The 20,080-nt window shown below is 38.3% G+C and overlaps 1 protein-coding gene across 16 annotated transcripts in view; it reads right to left on the reverse strand.

Annotated features, from left to right (window-relative positions):
* Positions 1-14,814, reverse strand: part of PICALM (phosphatidylinositol binding clathrin assembly protein) — a 100,156-nt gene extending 85,342 nt beyond the window's left edge. For 8 of the 16 annotated variants that reach the window (XM_036082181.2, XM_036082179.2, XM_036082184.2 and 5 more), the window contains exon 1: positions 14,366-14,813. In XM_036082181.2, the coding sequence (XP_035938074.1) occupies positions 14,366-14,495 (130 nt within the window). In that variant the 5' untranslated portion in view covers positions 14,496-14,813. Of the gene's footprint in view, positions 1-14,365 lie in introns of all 16 variants that reach the window. The other 8 variants (XM_036082177.2, XM_036082168.2, XM_036082176.2 and 5 more) reach the window with 3 other exon arrangements.
* Between the last annotated feature and the right edge of the window lie 5,266 nt (positions 14,815-20,080).

The raw sequence follows: 20,080 nt of genomic DNA on the forward strand, positions 1-20,080 counted from the left end.
TAGATCATTCAGTCTATGGCATTAGTTAAGTGACTACCATCCTCACCCTTTTTCAGGTATCAATTTATAATCCTGGCACATTTTTTTGGCAATTTCCTTCTAAAACAAAGCCACATAAAACAATGCAGCCCCTCATTCCTAATGACAGTAAGATATGCAAGTTCAAATTGTTTTTCAAGTAATGATAATACAGTGGTAGGTGGGACACTCCAATGGAAAATGAAGCAAAAGCTCATATAGAAACTCTCCATAATCTTAGTTTCCAAAGTACTAAGCCAAGAACCCAAAAGCTAGAGGGACACAAATATATAACATCACAGAACAGCAGAGCAGGGAGGCAATTTAGAAAATAAGCAATTTAAGTGAGTAAGGGATGTTCCTAAGGTCAAATGTAGCTGGGGCAGCCTCCCATATATCAGTTCAGGGATTATTCCCCTTGAAGCATATTAATAATTTGCTCTAAGAAGTACAGGAAGTTGCTGTTTCCAACTGTAATTTTACATATTTATGAAATTATACTTCTGAAAGAAAGACTTTCTCCCAACAATATCCCGTTCCCTACAAAACTGCCTGACTTCTACTTCAGGTTCTTCATTGCATTTTAATGGTAAAATTTAGTCTCTATATCCTTTTACTAGCAATCTCAATTTATGTATTTATACAATACAGCTTAAATAAGTTATATATTCAATAGGTTTTAGAAGGATTATGTTATAGTTCAAGACAGAAAGGGTTCTTTAAATCTTATTAGCTCTTATCCCTATAATGCAGGTTATGTCCTAATTAAACTGATCTGATCAGATTTTGTAGAACACCGAAGCCTGAAAAGTCTCCTTAAACTTTCATAAAATCTCTATGTCCAAATCAAAATTAGGTATATATCATTTCTGTTTAGAAGACTTTTTCAATAATTCCTGCATAATCTATGGACTCAGAAATTCCAAGAACCTCAGATATTGCCACTATTAATGCAGTCTATAATAATAAAGCTAATATAAAAAGCATGAAGCAGCAAAATCTCATTTTCACCTTCAAGATCAGCAAAACTCCTTGTCTTCCATATTTTAACACTAGAGACAGAAAATAAAGATATAGTATAATTTTGAAAATCAGTGCTATGGTCCAACTTTACCCACAGGAGTCAAAAGCTACATGGAGGTGAGATATATCTAAAGTTTATGATTAAAATCCATACCCCATCCACAATCTAGCTTCAGCTGCTCCCACTGTACTTCTCCTTACTCCCAAACCTATCCCTCTTGAAGCCCCAAAGGACCCCATTCACCCTCTACAATTAATTAGACTCCTTTGTTCCCAAACACACTTCTAGCCCTCCTACCTGCAAATGTGGAGCTGTTTCCTCCACTTCAAATGCCTACTGCTCCTGACTATGTATCATTTAAGGTCCAGTTCTCCCCCGCATCAAAAGCAGTATCTTTCTCTCCTGTGATTTTCAATGTCATTTGATATGAACTTTATCTCACATTGCCTGATAATACAACTATCTGTATATGTCATCTTCTCTACTAGACTGAGGACATGATCAGAAATGTCATTTTTGGATTTCTCAATAATCTCAACACAGTAACTCAGATACACAGTAGACAATACGCAATTGCTAATGAGTACATTAATTTCCACAAGACTAATAAACTCTTATTTGGTAGAAATCCAGCTTTAAAAATCAATGAATGACTGGGCCGCCTGGGTGGCTCAGTTGGTTAAGCATCTGCCTTCCGCTCAGGTCATGATCTCAGGGTCCTGGGATGGCGCCCCTCATGAGGCTCCCCGGCTCAGCGGGGAGGTTCTGCTTCTCTCTCTCCCTCTCCCTGTGTGCGCTCACTCTCTCTCTCTCTAATAAATAAATCTTAAAAAAAAAAAAACTTATGAATGACTAATAATTAATGTATCATTTGCAGATAAACAGGTATCAGTAGTTAAATCACATAAATCAAACATTTTTTTTTTTTTACATGAATGGTTATGGTTTTATTCTTTGAAGAATGGTTCTGAAACATTACACTAAGTCAGGCTGAAAGGTCAAGTTTAAAATAGTTTTATAAGGGTATAACATATGACTGCTCCACAAAATTTTTGACCTTAGAGCTTATGATACACCTAGTTGGCAATAACACCCAGGTTTTTCCAAATAGTCATCATTTTTCTCTCGTGTGCATAGACTTCTTCTCATTAGCTGCCTTCTGCTTTTGTTGCATTATCTCAGAGTCCCTCTGCTTTCTCTGAGATCCCCAAGAATCTTACTAACTTTAACTGGTTTATCAAATCTTTTGTATTCCTAATGACCATCATCGCATTTTCTGTTTAAGCTCATTCATAAATTTGGAACTCAAAAAAACTCAATTTCCAGACAAACCCACAAAAGCCATGAGATAAGTGTAGCTGATTTTATTTAGCAACCCAAACACCATGTATAACAATATTCAGAAGTCCAATTTCACATGCCAAGCTCATTTAAACCCTTGCACAAGTGGTCAACAGGACTGTGCATTTCTTTCTTCCTATCCCTTTCAATAACCCTACCACAAATTACCTAGGAAAAGGAAAGAACACTTCCCCAGTTCCACAGCACTGATATCTAAAGCTAGGGAAAGCAGCTAATAAGCAGGAGGAAAGGGGACTCTAAAATGAGGATTTGGGGAGGAGGGCTAAAGATCTATCAAGATAACTTCTGCCCCTATAAGACCTTTAATGTCTCCCTCTCCAGCCTCATTTCCCTCTTTTATTAACACTTTGCATTCCACAATACAGAACTACTGAAAGTTTCCCCCAAACATATCATAATGCTCTTTCTTGCCTCTATGTCACTGCATGTGCTAACCTATTGAAAAGAAACTCCTTTGTCCCATCTGGCAAATAACTATTCATCCTTAAAATACCTGTTAGCTCCTCTATGAAGCTGTGACTAACCTTCAAAATTACTTAATCCAGCCCCTACTTTGAAATGTTATGTAAAAAGTATTATACATTTATCTTGATGTATTACAATTATTTGTTTACACATTTTCACTATTAGATCTCATGTTCCTTTTAAGGTAAGAATCAAGTGTCATTCATCTTTACATTCTTTTCTCGATCTTGATCACTTTCTCTCAGCACCCCACTAACTGCTTCTGACTAGAATTTTTGTTGGTACTGCTCAACGTTAAACAGAACTCCATCTTTTGCCCCAAACAAAACTTTTGCCCCATATTCTTACTCATAGAGCAAGCAAAAGATTTTCATAGCTCCTCGAGAATTTTAATAAAGTAACACAAAATTTAAAAAATACATATTTGCTCTTACAATTCTCCTTTCTCTACTCAGACCTTCTCCAAGAAAAAAAAGTCACACAAAATAATTAACTCTTAGGTCATTAGGTTCACAAATGAATTAAGATTTACCTACATTTCACTTTCAAAAGAAAATTAATTTGGATTTTCACAGACAGTTCACCACAGAGTCCTAAAACCAGGAAAGAAAGGGCATAGTTGAAGGGGGGAGTAGGAAAAAATCAATTAAGATCATTGCTTGGCTCATTCAGCATAGCTTATTAAAGTCATATACTTCATTTCTGGGTATCTTTATTTGCACTTTAAATGTTTTGCTAATGTTTTATAAAACAAAGCACACAACGCTTAGCAAACAAGGCCTTATGGCATTCTGCTATCAGACGTGGACTATCACATATAACACAAAGTTTAAAATCAAGGACTGCCTTGGAATTCACTTTTAACAATCACACATAAGCAAATAATAATAATAGTAACGGAAAGAAAGAAAAGGAAAGAAGAAAACCCAAGATTTGATTAATTTGAACTTATCTATTTGAAGTTAAATATACCAATTATAGGTAGGTCCTGCAATGAGTAATATTTTACTGTGTTAAACTGCTCTAATTTTACATAATCTAACTCTGGAAGTTTATTTCCCAACTTCCGTAATTCCTCACATCTTCAACCAATAAAGAATTTACTTGATCATGGAAAGATAAGAAGTTTAAATAACCACTACTCATAGCAAAGACTATTACTTCTACAGCAATCATCCTCTTCCTTTATTTAAAAAACCCCAAAACATTGTTTGAAAACACATTAGAAACCTCCCCCCCATGAAAATTTCATTCCCCCTTTATTCATTCAGCATCTTTTTACTGCATACTTGCTATATGCTGTTTGTAGCACAGTAAAGAAGACACGGACACGCAAGGGTTGTTTATGAAAAAAATTATAACTATAGAAGCTATAAATTAAAACAACATAGTGTTTACAGGGAAGTACAAGATACTATGGAAACACACACACTATTTTGTGTAGACAAAAGTAACTGCTTATTGATACTCACACAACTAAGTATTATCTCTCCACATACTTAAAACACTATATTGAGAACCTTAAAAAAAAAAAAAAATGTGTGCTGGATTAGATTAAGTGGTCCATCCAGCTGAAAGAATGTTTGACTCAAATATTTCCATTTATCAATGAACTATATAACTCAGTACCAACAAGGAAATCTTTTTTTCCTCCCTCACTGATCTCTATATCCACATTACACAGGGGCATAGTAGAGTTGCACCCTGTGACAACTTCAAAAGAAGGGAAAAAAATATCCTTAATTTTTCTTAATACCATACCCTGCCTCCTCACACCATATACAAAAATTAACTCAAAATTGATCAAACCTAAACATAAGAGCTAAAAACTATAAAACTCTGTAAGAGTAGTTTAGGTATAAATCTGAATAATTTTAGATTAGCCAAAGGTTTCTTAGCTATTACACCAAAAGCACAATCAAAGAAAAAAACAAAAATTGCAAGTTCAAATTTAAAAATGTGCATCAAAGGGCAATATCAAAAACAGTGGAAAGACAAACCACAGGACGGGAAAAAAGGATTTGCAAATCATATGAAGATCAAGCATCCGGAAAATGTAAAGAACTGTTCTAGTATTCAAATATATAAAGAACCAAATTTAAAAATGAGCAAAGGATCTGAAGAGACATTTTTTCAAAGACATACAAAGGTCAAGAAGCACATAAAAAGATGCTCAACATCATTAGTCCTTAGAGAAATGCAAACCAAAATCACATGATTATCACTTAATACCCATTTACAGAATGGGTACATTATAAATTTTTTTTTAATTTTTAAAAACCTGAAAATAACAAGGGCTGGCAAAATGTAAAAAAACTGAAACTTTTATACATTGCTGTTGGGAATGTAAAATGGTGCAGTGGCTGTGGAAAAAGGTCTGGTCATTTGTCAAAAAGTTTAATATAATTAACTGTATGACCCAGCAATTCTCAAGAGAACTAAAAACACATGTTCACACAAACACTTATACAGGAAATGTTCATAGCAGTATTAAGTGGTAACCAACCCAAAGGTCCATCAATGGATGAATGGATAAATAGAATGTGGCATATCTACACAAGGGAATATTATTAGGTTATGAAAAAGAATGAAGTACTGTTATATGCTACAACATAAATAAACCTTGAAAACATTAAGCTAAGGGAAAGATGTCAGACATAAAAGGCCACATATGCATGATTCCATTAACATGAAATGTCCAGAAGAGGAAAATCCATAGACAGAAAATAGATTAATGGTTGCCAGAGAATGAGGGTAGGGGAAAAAAATGGAAGTTATTGCTAACAGATAATGTGATTTCTTTTGAGGGCAATGGAAAATGTTCTGGAATTAGATAGTGGTGATGGTTGCACACAACACTGTGAATATACTAAAAACCACTGATTTGTATACTTTAAAATGAATTTTATGTTGTATGAATTACCTCTCAATGTAAAAATTGCAAAAAAAAAATCACTTGGCCTAACCCCCTTTCTCACATTAGATTTGGATTAAACAATATTTCAAATTATTCAGTATCCTACATGAATCAGATTTCTGCAAACTGTTTCCAGGACATCAAAAAGGTCTGCTGGGGCACCTGGGTGGCTCAGTGGATTAGGCATTTGACTCTTCAGTTTCAGCTCAGGTCATGATCTCAGGGTTGTGGGATGCCTGGAGTCTGTGTGAGATTCTTTCTCCTCCCTCTCCCTCCCCTTCTGCTCCTCTCCCTGTCCATGTGCACACCCAGTTGTGCCTGCTCTCTAATAAATCAATAAATAAAATCTTTTTCTTAAAAAAGAGGGGTTTGCCAACCCTGCGTGAATGATGTGAATACCATCCTGCTACTAAATTTTTGGCATATACTTGAATTACAGTAAGATTTTCACACATTAGATGTATTTAAAATATAGTGCATCCGTATTTATGCATCCACAAGATAACTGACTCTATTACAACACATAAAATTTTTAACATCACATACACATACCACAACCCTTGTTCAGAGCATATAGTCAAATGAAGAGATCTATAACCAGTAGAAACATGTACATTAAGTAGAAATATGAAGTCACTTGTACAGTGGTATGCCTATAATCTTTAGTGAGAGAAGAAATTTGGAAAGCAGTGCTAGCTGCTTCAACCACGACTTGGAAGAAGTGTCCCTTGAGTAAGATTAGAGCCCCTAGGATGCTTTCAAGTAGTAAGTTTATGACTACAAATATCAGCACCATTTTGGAAATTACTGCCAGAATTCTAAGTGTTCAGAGAAAACTTTCAGCAATCCCCACTTGCCCCTACAATCAACTTATGGCCAAGATTTAGCGGTCCTACTATCACAACCATCACTACTCCTCTCCAACGGTTGCCTCATATCTCATAAAGATTCATTCTAAAACAATCATTTCTTTCCTTTTGCATTTTGACATTATTAGGTATACTTTATCCTTCCTTACATCTAAAATGAGTCTGCCATACAGTTAGTACTCTGGAGGCCCCCTGCACATACACTACAATGTGATCACCACCTTCTGGAGTTGTATGAGAAAGCAACTCTGATAAACATTTCAAATCTATTTCTGGTCCCCTGTTTAATTCTTTAAATTAACTTCTACTTTCAAGAACATATCCTCAAAAACATGCCTCAATACAGTTTTCAAACTGAACAAATGCAACCTCCATTTTTTTTTTTTCTGGGACAATATTTTGAAAATATCACCTACTGTTTCAAGAAAACTAACCCTCTTAGTACCTGCTGGGTTCCATGAAACACATAGCAATTTTTTACATTTTTTATCAATGCTACCGATTAACTTTTACATTTAATTTTTTTTTTAAAAGATTTTATTTATTTGACAGAGAGAGGGACAGCGAGAGAGGGAACACAAGCAGGGGGAGGAGAGGGAGAAGCAGGCTTCCCGCCAAGCAGGGAGCCCCATGCGGGACTCCATCCCAGGACCCTGGGTTCATGACCTGAGCCGAAGGCAGATGCTTAACAACTGAGCCACCCAGGCGCCCCTACATTTAATTTTGAAACCAAGTAATTACCACTCACTGCAACTAAGAAAATCACCATAAAAATATTATTCAATGTTTACTGGAAGAGATCTCTATACTGTGTCCCAAAATTGTTCATGGAATAGCCTGAGCTGTGAAGGGAGATGTGTAATCATCCAATATTTACTGAGCACCCACAGGGTCACTGATTAGGTACTTCGAGAAGAGATATACAACAGTACAGAAAAGTACAGTTCCTATTCTACAGAGAAAACACGGGTGAACCCAAAACATATAAAAGCATGATACTAACTATAGTTTAAATAAAATTATAAACTGTAAATGGTGATAATAAGGTTGGAATGACAGGATCAGGGGGAGTTATTCAGTAATGTCTTTAGGAAAAGAGGTTACTTTAACTGTGAGTGTTAAGGAAAGCAAGTTAGTTTTTACAACATTTAAAAGAAGGGAGGTATCTGTTTTGACAGAGAAGAAGCTATTTTGTGTCCAAAGAATGGTATGTGCAACTGGTAATAGTCTGGGGGTCAAGAACTTACTTTGGCACAACTGGTAACTAAAGTGCTTGGCTGAAAAGGAATAGCTAAGATGTTTAAAAAAAAAAAAAAAAAGGTGAGGAAAAATGGGCCAGGAGTCCCAATTAATAACGAACTTTATTAAGGCCTTTTAGGAAAAGAATTAGGTATTACTGTTAAAAGTCTTTTTGCTCCCACCGGTCTCCTTTCCAAGTCACACTGCACTTCCTTCCAATCTACTTAACAGTGTAACATAAAGGATTATGCCACATCTTTTGCTCAAAGTCCTCCAAAGATTGGGTCACTATTACCTACCAAATTACTCAGTTTAAAGGACCTCTTAAATCTACTTCCTGAGTATCCTTTTCTCCTCTCTAATATACACTCCCTCCTTAGGGTTACATTTTCTAGTCTCAGAACCTTTCCAATCTTAAAAATTGAGGACCCCGATAAGGTTTTGCTTATGTGGGTTTTCTCAATCGGTATTTACTGTGTTAGGAATTAAAACTGAGAATTTAAAAATCATCTATTAATTCTTTTTAAAATAATAAATCTCATTCCATCCTAACATTTTTCATGAAAAGTAACTATATTTTCCAAAAGTAAAATTTAGAACAGTGGTATTGTTTTACCTTTTTGCAAAACTTTTTACTATCTGGTTTAATAGAAAACTGTTGGCTTATCATATCTGGTATTACATTCAATCTTGTTGCAGTATCATACATCATCACATAGCCCCTGAAAAACTCTACTGAACACTCATGAAAGAACAAAAATGAAAAAGGCAAATAATGTCTTAGTTATACGAATATAGTTTTGACCTCACAAATAAGCTGAAGGCGTCTTAGGAACGAACTCCCAGAAGTGCCAAGACGACACACGTTTAAGAACCACTGCCATGAATAAATATATATGGTTTATTCATTCCCTGGAACAGAAAAGCATTACATAAAACGTCACAATGAGATGAAAACACAAACCTGATGCTAGACTACCAGAGTTCAAATCCCAGTTCTCCTCTTTCTGGTTATGACCTTGAGCAAGTTACTGAACTTCTCAGTGCCTTAGCTTGTTCTTCAGTAAAATAGTGAGAATAATAAAACCCTGCTCACAAAGTTGTTGAAAGGAATAAAGTTAATAGAAGTAAAGTGTTTAGTACAGTGGGTGCCCAGCACAAAGTAAACACAAATAAATATTAGTTAAATAAACATAAAATCAATGCATAAATACAAAGAACATGCGTTGCTGTACTGCCACCACATTCTAGTATAACTTGAAAAATCCTTAATACTGTATTCCGATAACCTGGCAAATTATAACTCTGACCATATTAATACAAAAGTTTAGGTTCATCAGAATTCTCTTCTAAAGGAACATCATTAGTAAAATCTGACTACCCGGAAATGTTTCTCCATTAAAAGAACCATATACACAAGAATTTCAATTCTCTAGAGAAATGTATAAAGCAGTTTAACAGGGAACATACTGAGACAGAACACAAAGTAACGGAAATGCCACTTCAGCCACCAAAAGAACAGGAAGAGCAAATACGAAGGCTGTACTTTGAAAATCTAACCCTATTTCTTCTTGGTAGGGCTCTAACCTCTTGCCAAGAAGCCTTTAAGTTTATTTTTCTTACATCTTTGATTTTAAAGGGGAAATCATGAAACTAAGCATTTTGGAAATAAAAAAAATGGAAGAGAAGCACTCTTCTATCCATCATGGTAAACTTTTACATCAAATATTCTAAATGATAATCAGGGTCAAAATAAACAATTTTATTTAAAATAATGCAATTCTGGTAATTAATTAAAATAGATTACTTTTTAACTATTAATGTACTTTTAAAACATCTAATTAAATATTTCATACAAGTGTTTCACAGATCAAATGAGGAAAACAAAAGCCTAGTCACCTCTTATGAAGTGTTACTTCTCATCTGCCACTCTAAATTCGAAAACACCTTTAAAAATTATCCAGATATATAAAATATACAGTAAACATAAATAAAAAGCCTTGCTATAAGGATAAAAAATAGATGCCTAGAGTCTAATATTAAGAGTTTTTAAAAATAACAAGTCCACTAGTGAAGCCTAAGTACTTTTTAAAGGTATTTTAGAATTAATTTGCTAATTATGAATAAGACAGCTACCAAAATGGTTATATATCAAATTCTCTTCTGAGTTTCTCTTTTAAAATACATACAATTCAGAAACATAACTATATATATCAAGGAGGAAAAAAATTACACTTGTGTAGTTCTACTACATACCTCAGGCATTTGACATATTTGACTCCATTACCACTTTCTGTATTTCAGAACTATTAAAGACTAAATAGTAAGGGACAGAATAGGTGAAATAATGAAAAGGGAAAATATAAATCATATGATTAATACTTAGAAGAATAGTAAGTCCATACATTAACCACAAAACAACTGCCTCTTTAAAACAAGATCCATTTGGAAAGCCTCAGTTACTTTATTTCGACAAGACACATCTTGGGGCAGATTTCCCGCTTAGCATCTTCCTCACAGGCATCTTCTTGCAAATCAGATCCCAGTTACCAGATACCTTCTCAACAATATGCGAACTAAGCACCCAATGGAAGTCACAAACCAATACATTTGATTAAAAAGGTAATTATTTCAGGCACTTTTTGATATTTTACATACATTTTCAATGGTTATACAAAGCACTAATCCAAATACAAATTCCACCTTCTACATACTCAATACATTCACAAATTCTTACTTTTAAAAAAACTGTTTCCACAATTTTAGGCAGGGTATAGATCCAGCACACAACATACAAATCCCACACTGTATCTACAACAGAGATACACTTATAATGGGTGCTTAGTAAGAACAAGATCTTTATTTGTTGTCAAGATCTAAGGCAGTAGATGGAATAAGTATCCCTGGAAATTACGTGAGAAAAAATACGGATAAAAAAGTGAAGCCATTATTACCATTAACATAAATATTGTATTTCAGTGCAACATGCTACAATGTAAATGCCCAAGGACAGTAAATTAAACAAACATAGAAAAAAGAAAATTAAGTATTCATATCAAAAAACAAAATAAGACGAAAGGTTAGGAAGTCAGATAAGAATGGTTTTTAAATTAAGAATTTATAAATTTAAAGAACTGTGTTTTGGGGCACCTGGTGACTCAGTCAGTTAAGCGCCCAGACTCCTGATTTCTGCTCAGGTCACGGTATCAGGGTCGTGGGATCAAGCCCCTTGTTGGGCTCTTCGCTGGCCGTGGAGCTTGCTTAAGATTCTCTCTTCCTCACCCTCTGCCCCTCTTCCACCCCTCTCTTAAAAAATAAATAAAAAATAAAAATTGTGTTTTGTTTATACTTTAATAATTACGGATGTTTGAAGCATTCTATATCCTCTTTAAATGGAATTAGAAACTACTTCCTAAGCATATGGCTTGCCTCTCCCATAGCCATGAGAGGAGTAAATCAGATAATGGTTAATAAGTGCCTGGCAAATTCAAGTCCTTCCAATTTAAGGGTTGCTATTCTCCTACCTTGATTATGACCATTAGAGGCCTGAAACTAAATGCAAATCATGTTTATTTTCACGTTTCAAGTTGGACAACTGTTCACACTAGGGACCCTAGTTAACACTATTATCTAAGGACACCTAGAAGTAAAGCAAAAGATCTTTCTTAAAGTATATAATGTAGTATGAATTAAGCCATAATTCATAGATTATAATAATCACTTCCTAATATGGAAACACCTTGGTGAAGTACACAGAAACAACCTCCACAGTGCCATAGGAAAAAAAACAGTCCTAGGCATATTTTTGTTATAGACTAACATTTAAAAAATGAAATTGCTTTCACTAAGTTCAACTAATTAGGCAACAGTCATTCAAGATATTAAAAGGTGCAACAGAACCAAGCCCTCACGAGAAAGAAAAATTCCTAAAAGAGGAAAAATCATCTCTACACTAAAGCCTGAAGTTCATGATGTCAAGACACAGAACTGTCTGTGAAAGCCTTTTTAATTTTCTGGAAGCATGTTAAAGTGTGTGGGGGAGGAAGGTGTTTAGAAAAACCACTGATTGGCCAGACTTTACTTAATTTACGTCATTACTGAAAACTTGTTACAAGGGCATTTAAAACAATATAAGGAAAAGAGTATTTTAAAACCTCACTGAAAAGAACTAGAGTAGTGGCAACTTAAAAAAAAATCACACATTACCAGGAATATTCAAGTTCTAAAGTGGGAGCTTATAAACACAACAGCAGTGGTAGAGATGAGTTTACCCTCCAAACCTAATCCCATTTGGCATCTGCAGTAGCTGTTACTACAAGAGAAAAAGGCTAGCACTAACAAAACCACAAGCAAAGACCACCCTCCTAGCCATATCTAGCCTATTTTCTACCCTTCTTGGCAATGTGTTAAAAGAACTGCTACATTTGAAATAATGCAAAAACCTTTATAAAGACTTTAAAAAGCTATACATATTTTTGTTCTAATTTATCATTTTGATAAATTTGAGGAAGAGGAAAATAGTTCTTACAGTAACAAGTAGTTTTTTCACCTACCCCCCATCATCCAAAAGAAAAATAAAACACAAGAATTAACAGTGTTAGGTCAAACCATAAGATTGGCTACAGCAAGCCAAGTACTCACTTGAAGGGCAGTAAACAGTAAAACTGTCTACTCCAAATATTAGATAATAAAAAAACCACGTATGGCTTCACAATTCAATTTAAAGAATTTTCCATGTATAAAAGTGTCACCATTTAAATATATTCTGCATTTTCTAAACAGACAAGGACTGATAGTTAAAAGCAGCCTGCATGACCAGTGCTTAAGAGAACCAAGCAGTAATGATTTTTTTTTTTTTTTAACTTTTCCACAGTGAATGAACAAGTCACAATGAATAATACGTTTGTCTGTAGCAATAACTTGTTCTAACAGCACTTCATGAGCAAAGTATCCTGGAAGAATTCACATTTTGTACATTTTTTTTTTTTTAAGTGCAGACCTTACAGCCGAAGTCCAAATGAGAAAGGAAAACAGGACTCCTGTCAGTGAATTCCCTTTCAGGACATGCTCACTCTTGCTTCAAACAGTAAAGCAAAGTGACTTTCATGAGAATAAAAGTCAGTCAGGCTAATGTGTCCAGTTACCATTTTAAAAAGGAAATTATTGTGCCTATTTCCCTGTTTTTTTTTTTTTCCTGAAAAGTTTTAGGTCACTCCACTGAGTCAAAGCTTGAGTAATCCACTGAGCTTTGTACCTCCAGGTAAAGAAAAATGAGGATATTACAAGTGGCTTCCAGGTTTGGAAAAAGTTGGGAGGAGTTAGCTATAGTAATTGTATGTAAGTTAGTGAATGGAGTAATATAATGCCGGATAAGAGAAGCTGGTCCCCCGAGATAACCAGCATAAATTAAAAAGGAGTCCAAACTCAAGTATCATCAATCACCTTTTTAGCATTTTTAAAAAGATGTATGTTATTTGTAGGTTTGATATTAATCCATTTTTTATTCCAATAATCTACACTTCATACTCAACCTTCTAAATTCAAACTACCAGGGTTAACAGTTCCAGGAAATGATACCACTCTCAGCCAATCCTTTTCCAGATCCCCATTAGAAAAAGAAACACCGGGGGGGGGGGGGGCTGACATTCACAACTTCTCTAAAAAGCATGAAAACATAATGATTAAATTCCACCAAAAGCAATTAAAAATCCCAACTTCCCACAAAGCGTTCCCTACACCAAACGGAATACCTTTACTTTCACTCCCACAAAGAAAGTAATCTGGGATAAGAGTCGGATATTGAGTGTGATGTATATGACACAAAATGAGACGAAGGAACCTAACTGAAGCTACAGAGGCCAAGAAATATAACCCAAATGGAAGAGGAGAGCTGGAAGAGAAACCCGAAAAGGGAATGGACAGAAGAGGCTAGTGGAGCAAAGGAACTGGAAATCACTTCAAGGGAGGCAGCCTTAAGGACTGCGGAGCAATAGGGATCTAGGTCCACGGAACCGGGCGTTTACGGAACCCGAAGGCTAATGGGGAAACAATGGGGCGGTGAGACCGGGAACAAGCGGAGAAACGCTCAGGAGAGGGCGACTAGGCAGCACGGGATGGGTGGGATGAAAGAGCAGAAGGCTGCAGCAGACAGAGGCGGCAGGGAGGTGAGAAGCTAGGTGGAGAGGCAAGTTGGTCCGGTGTGATGGGGTTTCGTGGCGCATCGGGCAGGAAAGCGAGGGTCCCCTAGGTACCCGGGGGGGGGGGGGGGAGTGGCTTAAGAGGGATTTTTAGACAGGGAACGGAAGCCGTGAAGGCAGGTATGATGGAAGCAAAAAGCACACACCTCGGAGCAGCACAGGACCCGCCGTGCCAGACAAGACGCAGGGAAGGAAGAGGCAGCTGAAGGGGTAAGAAAAGAGAAGGGGAGAAGAACGCGGGTCGCGGGGACGGGCCGCGGTCGGCTTCACTCACAGTCCAGGTGCTTTTTCTTGGGCCCCATGATCTCGTGGGTCGTGGCCTTGCATACTGTCTTGGATACGGCGGAGCCGGTGACACTGTGCTGGGCGGCGGTGATTCGGTCCGTCAAGCTCTGTCCGGACATCTCTGCGACTCCTCCGCCACCCCTCCCGCTCGGCAGCCAGCGGGGACTGGGACCCCCAAGCGCCGGAGGACCCCCACCCCCCCCCACCGCACCCCCTACCCCCACCGGCTCCTTGTCCGCCTGCCGGCCTGGGGCGGGGCTCAGGGCCGCGCGCTGCCACCCAGCCCGGAAAGAACAGGCTCGTGTCACCCGCGGGGTCAGGCACGGTATCGGGCACTCCCCTGCCCCCGCCTCAGCTCAGCCCACCCCTTCCCTGGTCAGCTGGAGCCGGGCAGGGCAAGAGGGACAGGCAGCTGCAGGAAAATGGCGGCGCCAGGCTCCTCCTCGGAGCTTTCCGGGCTGTCCCGGGTCACGTGACTCAGGCGCCGCCCCTCCGTCTCCTTCTCCCGCCCCTTTTCCCTTCCCTTTCCTCTTCGACGCCCGCCCTCCCTCGCTCTGCGAGGGAAGAGCGGGGCGGCGCCCGCGCGTTACGTGATGGAACCCGCCCGGCGGGCGCAACAGGAGGCCCGCCCTGGGGCAGTGCGCGGCCGGCCGCGTCACGTGACGCTCCCTGCCAACAGGTCGCCCGAGGCGGGACGCGGGGGTCACAGAGGGGAGGTGGGGCGGGGGAAGGGCGGCGAGTGCGGCGCGCCGGGGGCGGGCTAGGGAGTGGCGTCTGGCTCTCCCGTTTCCCAGCCGAAGGGTCTCCTCGTGCCTGTGGTAGAAACCAACGGCTTGACAAAGAGGAGGTGCAGCCGCCTTTACAGCTTGGCGTGAGGAAGGGGCTGTCAGGGCTCCGGCTCCCCGGACTTTAGTGGCTGAGTCAAGATTGTGTTGAGGGCCCCCCCGCCAAGCCGTCCTCCTAGCTTTGAGGAAAAGGAAAACGCTTAAGTCGGCCCATTTTCTGAGCCTGGCCAGCAGGCCTCTCCCTACTGTGGAACTGTTGAAGCTATCCCTGCTTACTTACCCCAGAAGGGTTGGGTTCTGTTTTGTTTTTTTTTCCCCCATTTTCTTGAAAGGCTTGGAAATGTCACCTGTTTTCGTTTATCTCTCCTCTGAAAACTCAGACACGTTGCTGCTGGACTAAATTTAGGTATTAACCGGCCCCTATTCTTTCCCTAGGGTGTCAAATAGGACAGGAAACACATAACTTCACTGGAATTTGAAAAGGGAAGTAGTAGGATGATGTCAACAGAGATTAGCTTGACCCTACAAGGCTGACTGCCGAGGTGATTAAAGGTCCAGACCATAGAAGGAAGTGAGAAGGCTGGTAAATGGAGAAGTCCCATTCAAAGAATTGAGACATCACTACCTGCCATCTTCCCGGGTTTAGTTTTTCTTCCCTTTGGCCCTTTTTCTCTTGGCTAACCAGATTTTCAGGGAAAGGAGACACTGACACTGACTTGTACACATTTTAGAGGAATTACTATATCCTGTGAATCTGTTCAATGAGATCCATATCTTTAACAGAGCCTTTGTAAATGTAATTAGGGCCTCACATTTAACTCAGGTTTAGGGATAAATTTTAAAATCTCTGTGAATGTTGGGGCGTCTGGGTGGCTCCGTCGTTAAGCATCTGCCTTCAGCTCAGGTCATGATCCCAGGGTCCTGGGATGGGCCCCACATGGGGCTCCCTGCTCGGCGGGAAGCCTGCTTCTCCCTCTCCCACTCCCCCTGCTTGTGTTCCTGCTCTTGCTATCTCTCTCTCTGTCAAATTAATTAAAAATCTTAAAAAAAAAAAACTGTGAATGTTAAATTACCGTGATAGTCCTACGTAATCTTGCTAGTTTCAAATGAAATGCTAACATACTCCAAAAGTCTGTGTACACCATCTGCCAGCCAAATCCAAAATTCGTGCTTCAATCTGGTGACTCTCAGAAGATGCAATGCTAATAGTTAACATTTTATGTATCGTATCACAGATTTTGTGGTCTCCTCCCATTCCCTTCCCCACCTTGTTTCACTATGGCTGGTGAAATTCTGCAGCACCATGGTTTGCCAAGAACATACAGTCTTAAACCAGCAGGCTTCATCTTTGTCAAGCCAGTCCCAAATTTCACAAAATGTTAATGACTTCCTTCAGTGCATCTGCAGTCCACCTGCAGTTTGGTGCCCAGTTTGCTGCCCCATGTCCATTGTGCAGTACAGTTACCCAATCGTCAAGACATGTATGCCATCCTTGCTACCCTTTTATGGGTTCCACTGTGTGAATTACCAACTGGCCTGAGTGTCTGCACTAATAATCCTCCTGCTGAAGTAAGTCAACATGAGCATGGCATTTAGCTGCCAATAGCTAAATATTTCAACCTTAGGAAAAATGTATAAGTTATTCCTAAGTACACAGCAGGAAACTTGTATTTTCTGCACTACTATGAATGACATTATAGGATAATATCACTGTACTTTTTTCAAGGATGCATTTTACAAGTTTCTAAATAAGTAATCAGTGATCATTATAGAGGTTTATGTACATTGGTGAACTGAAAGATATGAAGAAATTTAGAAGATGATGGGGACGTATTCTAAGGATAGGAATTACTGACCGGCCTGCCCTGTCCTATATACTTAAGTTTTCTGTGTGTTCTACTTTCCTTGGTCTGTTCAAGAAATATCTTTACTTGTCCCACAGATGCTTCAGGTTCACTATGGCCAAAAATGACTTCTCTTGTCCTGGCCCATTCCGTATCCCTAATCCATGTGGATCTTCTTCTTTGTTCCTTATTCCAGGAATGGCCTTAACCACCTGCCCAGAAGTCCAAGTCAGAAAACCGTAACTCATTCTTAGCCCTCCTTCTCTCTTATTTCTCTTACCTCACCTAATCTAGTTATATCCCTCAAACCCATTTTCTTTCTAACACCACATCTATTGCCTTAGTTCTAGCCTTTATGATTTATGATCTCTTCCCCATGTAGACTGTTCTAATAACTTCTTAGCTGATTTCTCTGTCTCCCGTACCTCAACTCTCCAATCCAGATCTTTCTGAACCTAAAATGTGTTTATCTTTTCTTTGCATTAAAACCCTTCAGTAGCACCCCATGCACTACTATAGAGGATAAAATTTAGGACTCTTAGTTTGGCATATAAAGCCTTTCATGATCTAGCCCCTACCTAAGTATAGTTTGTTGAGCCTTATCTCTCTCCAGTCCTCTACATGCACTCCTGCCAGTGTCACACTACTGGGTATGCCATGCTGTTTCACACCCTCGTAAGTAGTCAGTGGTTTATTTCTGTTACTCATGTAGTATCTTATACATCCTCCTACTAATTATTTTTGTAATTATTTTATTGTGCTAGCATGAGGCACAGAGATATCTTCTTGTTAATATTGTGGCTGATCCATAGTAGGCACACAGTATAATGCTAGTTGAATGAATGAATGAATGAAAACACTTAAAAGTCACCCATTTGGAAACACTACTCCAAACCTCTCATTGGATGAAACCTGCCCACTTTTTCATACTTACAGCATGTACATTCCGTAATTATCCATTTGGAGGATCATCCTTATTTCAGTGTTTTATTAATTCATTCACAAAAATATATGTATTGAATACCCGCTGTGTGTCAAGCACTGTTCTAGGTGCTGAATACTGTTATAACAATGAATTCATTAGTCCTTTGGGAACTAATAAGCTCTTTACTGTGATCACCAACTTAAAAGCCTATGTGCTTTAGTTACAAATGAATAGAAACAAAAACAGAAGGAAAATTTTGAATAGCACTTGATATTTCCTAGGCTCTCAAATTACAAAATATGCTGTAGAGAGGTTGGTGTCCAGGGGGAAAAAAACCATTTTTTAGTGCCTTTCATGTGTTTGGAACACTTGTAAATTTTTCATTTAATTCTCATTACTGTAAAAAAGTATTGTACCATTTAATATAAGGGAAAAAACAAGTTTTAGGAGTTAAGTGCTTATATAATTTTTCTCTATTGTTTAAAAAAAAAAAAAAAAGTTAAAGTCTTAGAAGCCCAGAATCCCACAGATACTATAGTGGCATAAGCAAGATTTAAAAACTTGCCTTTCCATTACTTTACCTAGACCCTTTCAGCAAGACTTGAAGCAACTACCAATACAGATGACATTTATTCAACAAATTCTTCTTGCCTGCATACTCTATGCTAGGTATTGCTAAATGCAAAGATACAATAGTGTGTAAGACAAACATGGTCTCTATTCTCAGAGCTTGCAATATTTTAAATGGCAACAGAGGAGAAATAAGTGGGGTGAAGAAAACTTACTGCACATGAAGAATCTTGAGGATGTCTAAACTTTAAGATAGTAAGAGAGAAAAATAATTTGGAAGACAGAACTAACCATAATTTTTACCCCTTACTACTTCACTTAAACTCATTCCCAAAGCCAAATAATCTACCAGTTTACCCTATTCCCACTCTTCTTGGAAATTAGGGTTATTTAAATTATAATATTCTGACATTCTGTTAGCTAAGCTGATATGAACACCTTGGCATCCCCTTCCTCCCTTACCTTTCTGTTTATATCTTTTCTGATGCTGCCAAATGAATTAAAGATCATAACCTTTAAAAGGTCAGGATTTTTCTTTGAATGTATCTGAGTTCTCTTAGTAGAACCTCCAAGCAAATACTCTACTTCCAACTGTGAGACCCTTATTCACAGTCCCAGCATACATACTTGTGATAAGAATAGAAACATATAACTTTGTTGGTGACATACCCTGTGCTAAGCACATTACATGCATTATCTCAGTTAAACCCTAAAAAAACCTCATGACCTTAAGTGGCAGAGACAACTTTGTGTTCACCAAAGTCTGTTTTCTTTACTCCACACCTAACACCTTGTATTTCCCAGCCTCCTTTGTAATTACTCGGGGTCATGTGACTGATTTCTGTCCAGTGGAATGTGAATAGAAATGATGAAAGCCATTTAAGGTTTGGCCCACAAAACCTCTAGAACATCCTACACATGCTCCATATTCTCTTTCTTTCCACACTTATCAGCTGAATGAAAACTTCAGAGAATTTAGAGGAGGTCAAAACCACCAAACTCAAGAAGGCTGGGGCCCCAAATTAATCCTTGCAGAAATGTCATCCCAAGCATGGTGAGGAACACCTGTGTTGGATTTTACTTGTTTTATTAAATTATGCCTCTGAAATTATGATGCTGTATTTTACAATAATTAGCTACCCTGCCTAATACACTTATCTTCATTTTGCTGGTGAAGAGATTGAGGCTTAGGAAAAGTTAAGTAACTTGCTTAAATTTGCTCAGCTATTAGGTGGGGGAACTAGGAATAGATCTCAGGTCTGTCTGACGTTAGTTTGAGCTCTCACCACTTAAGTTTCTCATGATACTATTTTATGTACTTTTAAAAATTTCATAAAAGTTTCATATGGCGGGCGCCTGGGTGGCTCAGTCGGTTAAGCGTCTGCCTTCGGCTCAGCTCATGATCCCTGGGTCCTGGGATCGAGCCCCGCATCGGGCTCCCTGCTCGGCAGGGAGTCTGCTTCTCCCTCTCCCTCTGCCTGCCCCTCTGCCTACTTGTGATCTTTCTCTCTATCAAATAAATAAATTAAAAATTTAAAAAAAAAAAAAGGGCGCCTGGGTGGCTCAGATGGTTAAGCATC

Source organism: Halichoerus grypus, chromosome 11 (genome assembly GCF_964656455.1).
Source record: "Halichoerus grypus chromosome 11, mHalGry1.hap1.1, whole genome shotgun sequence".
Lineage (NCBI taxonomy): Eukaryota > Metazoa > Chordata > Mammalia > Carnivora > Phocidae > Halichoerus > Halichoerus grypus.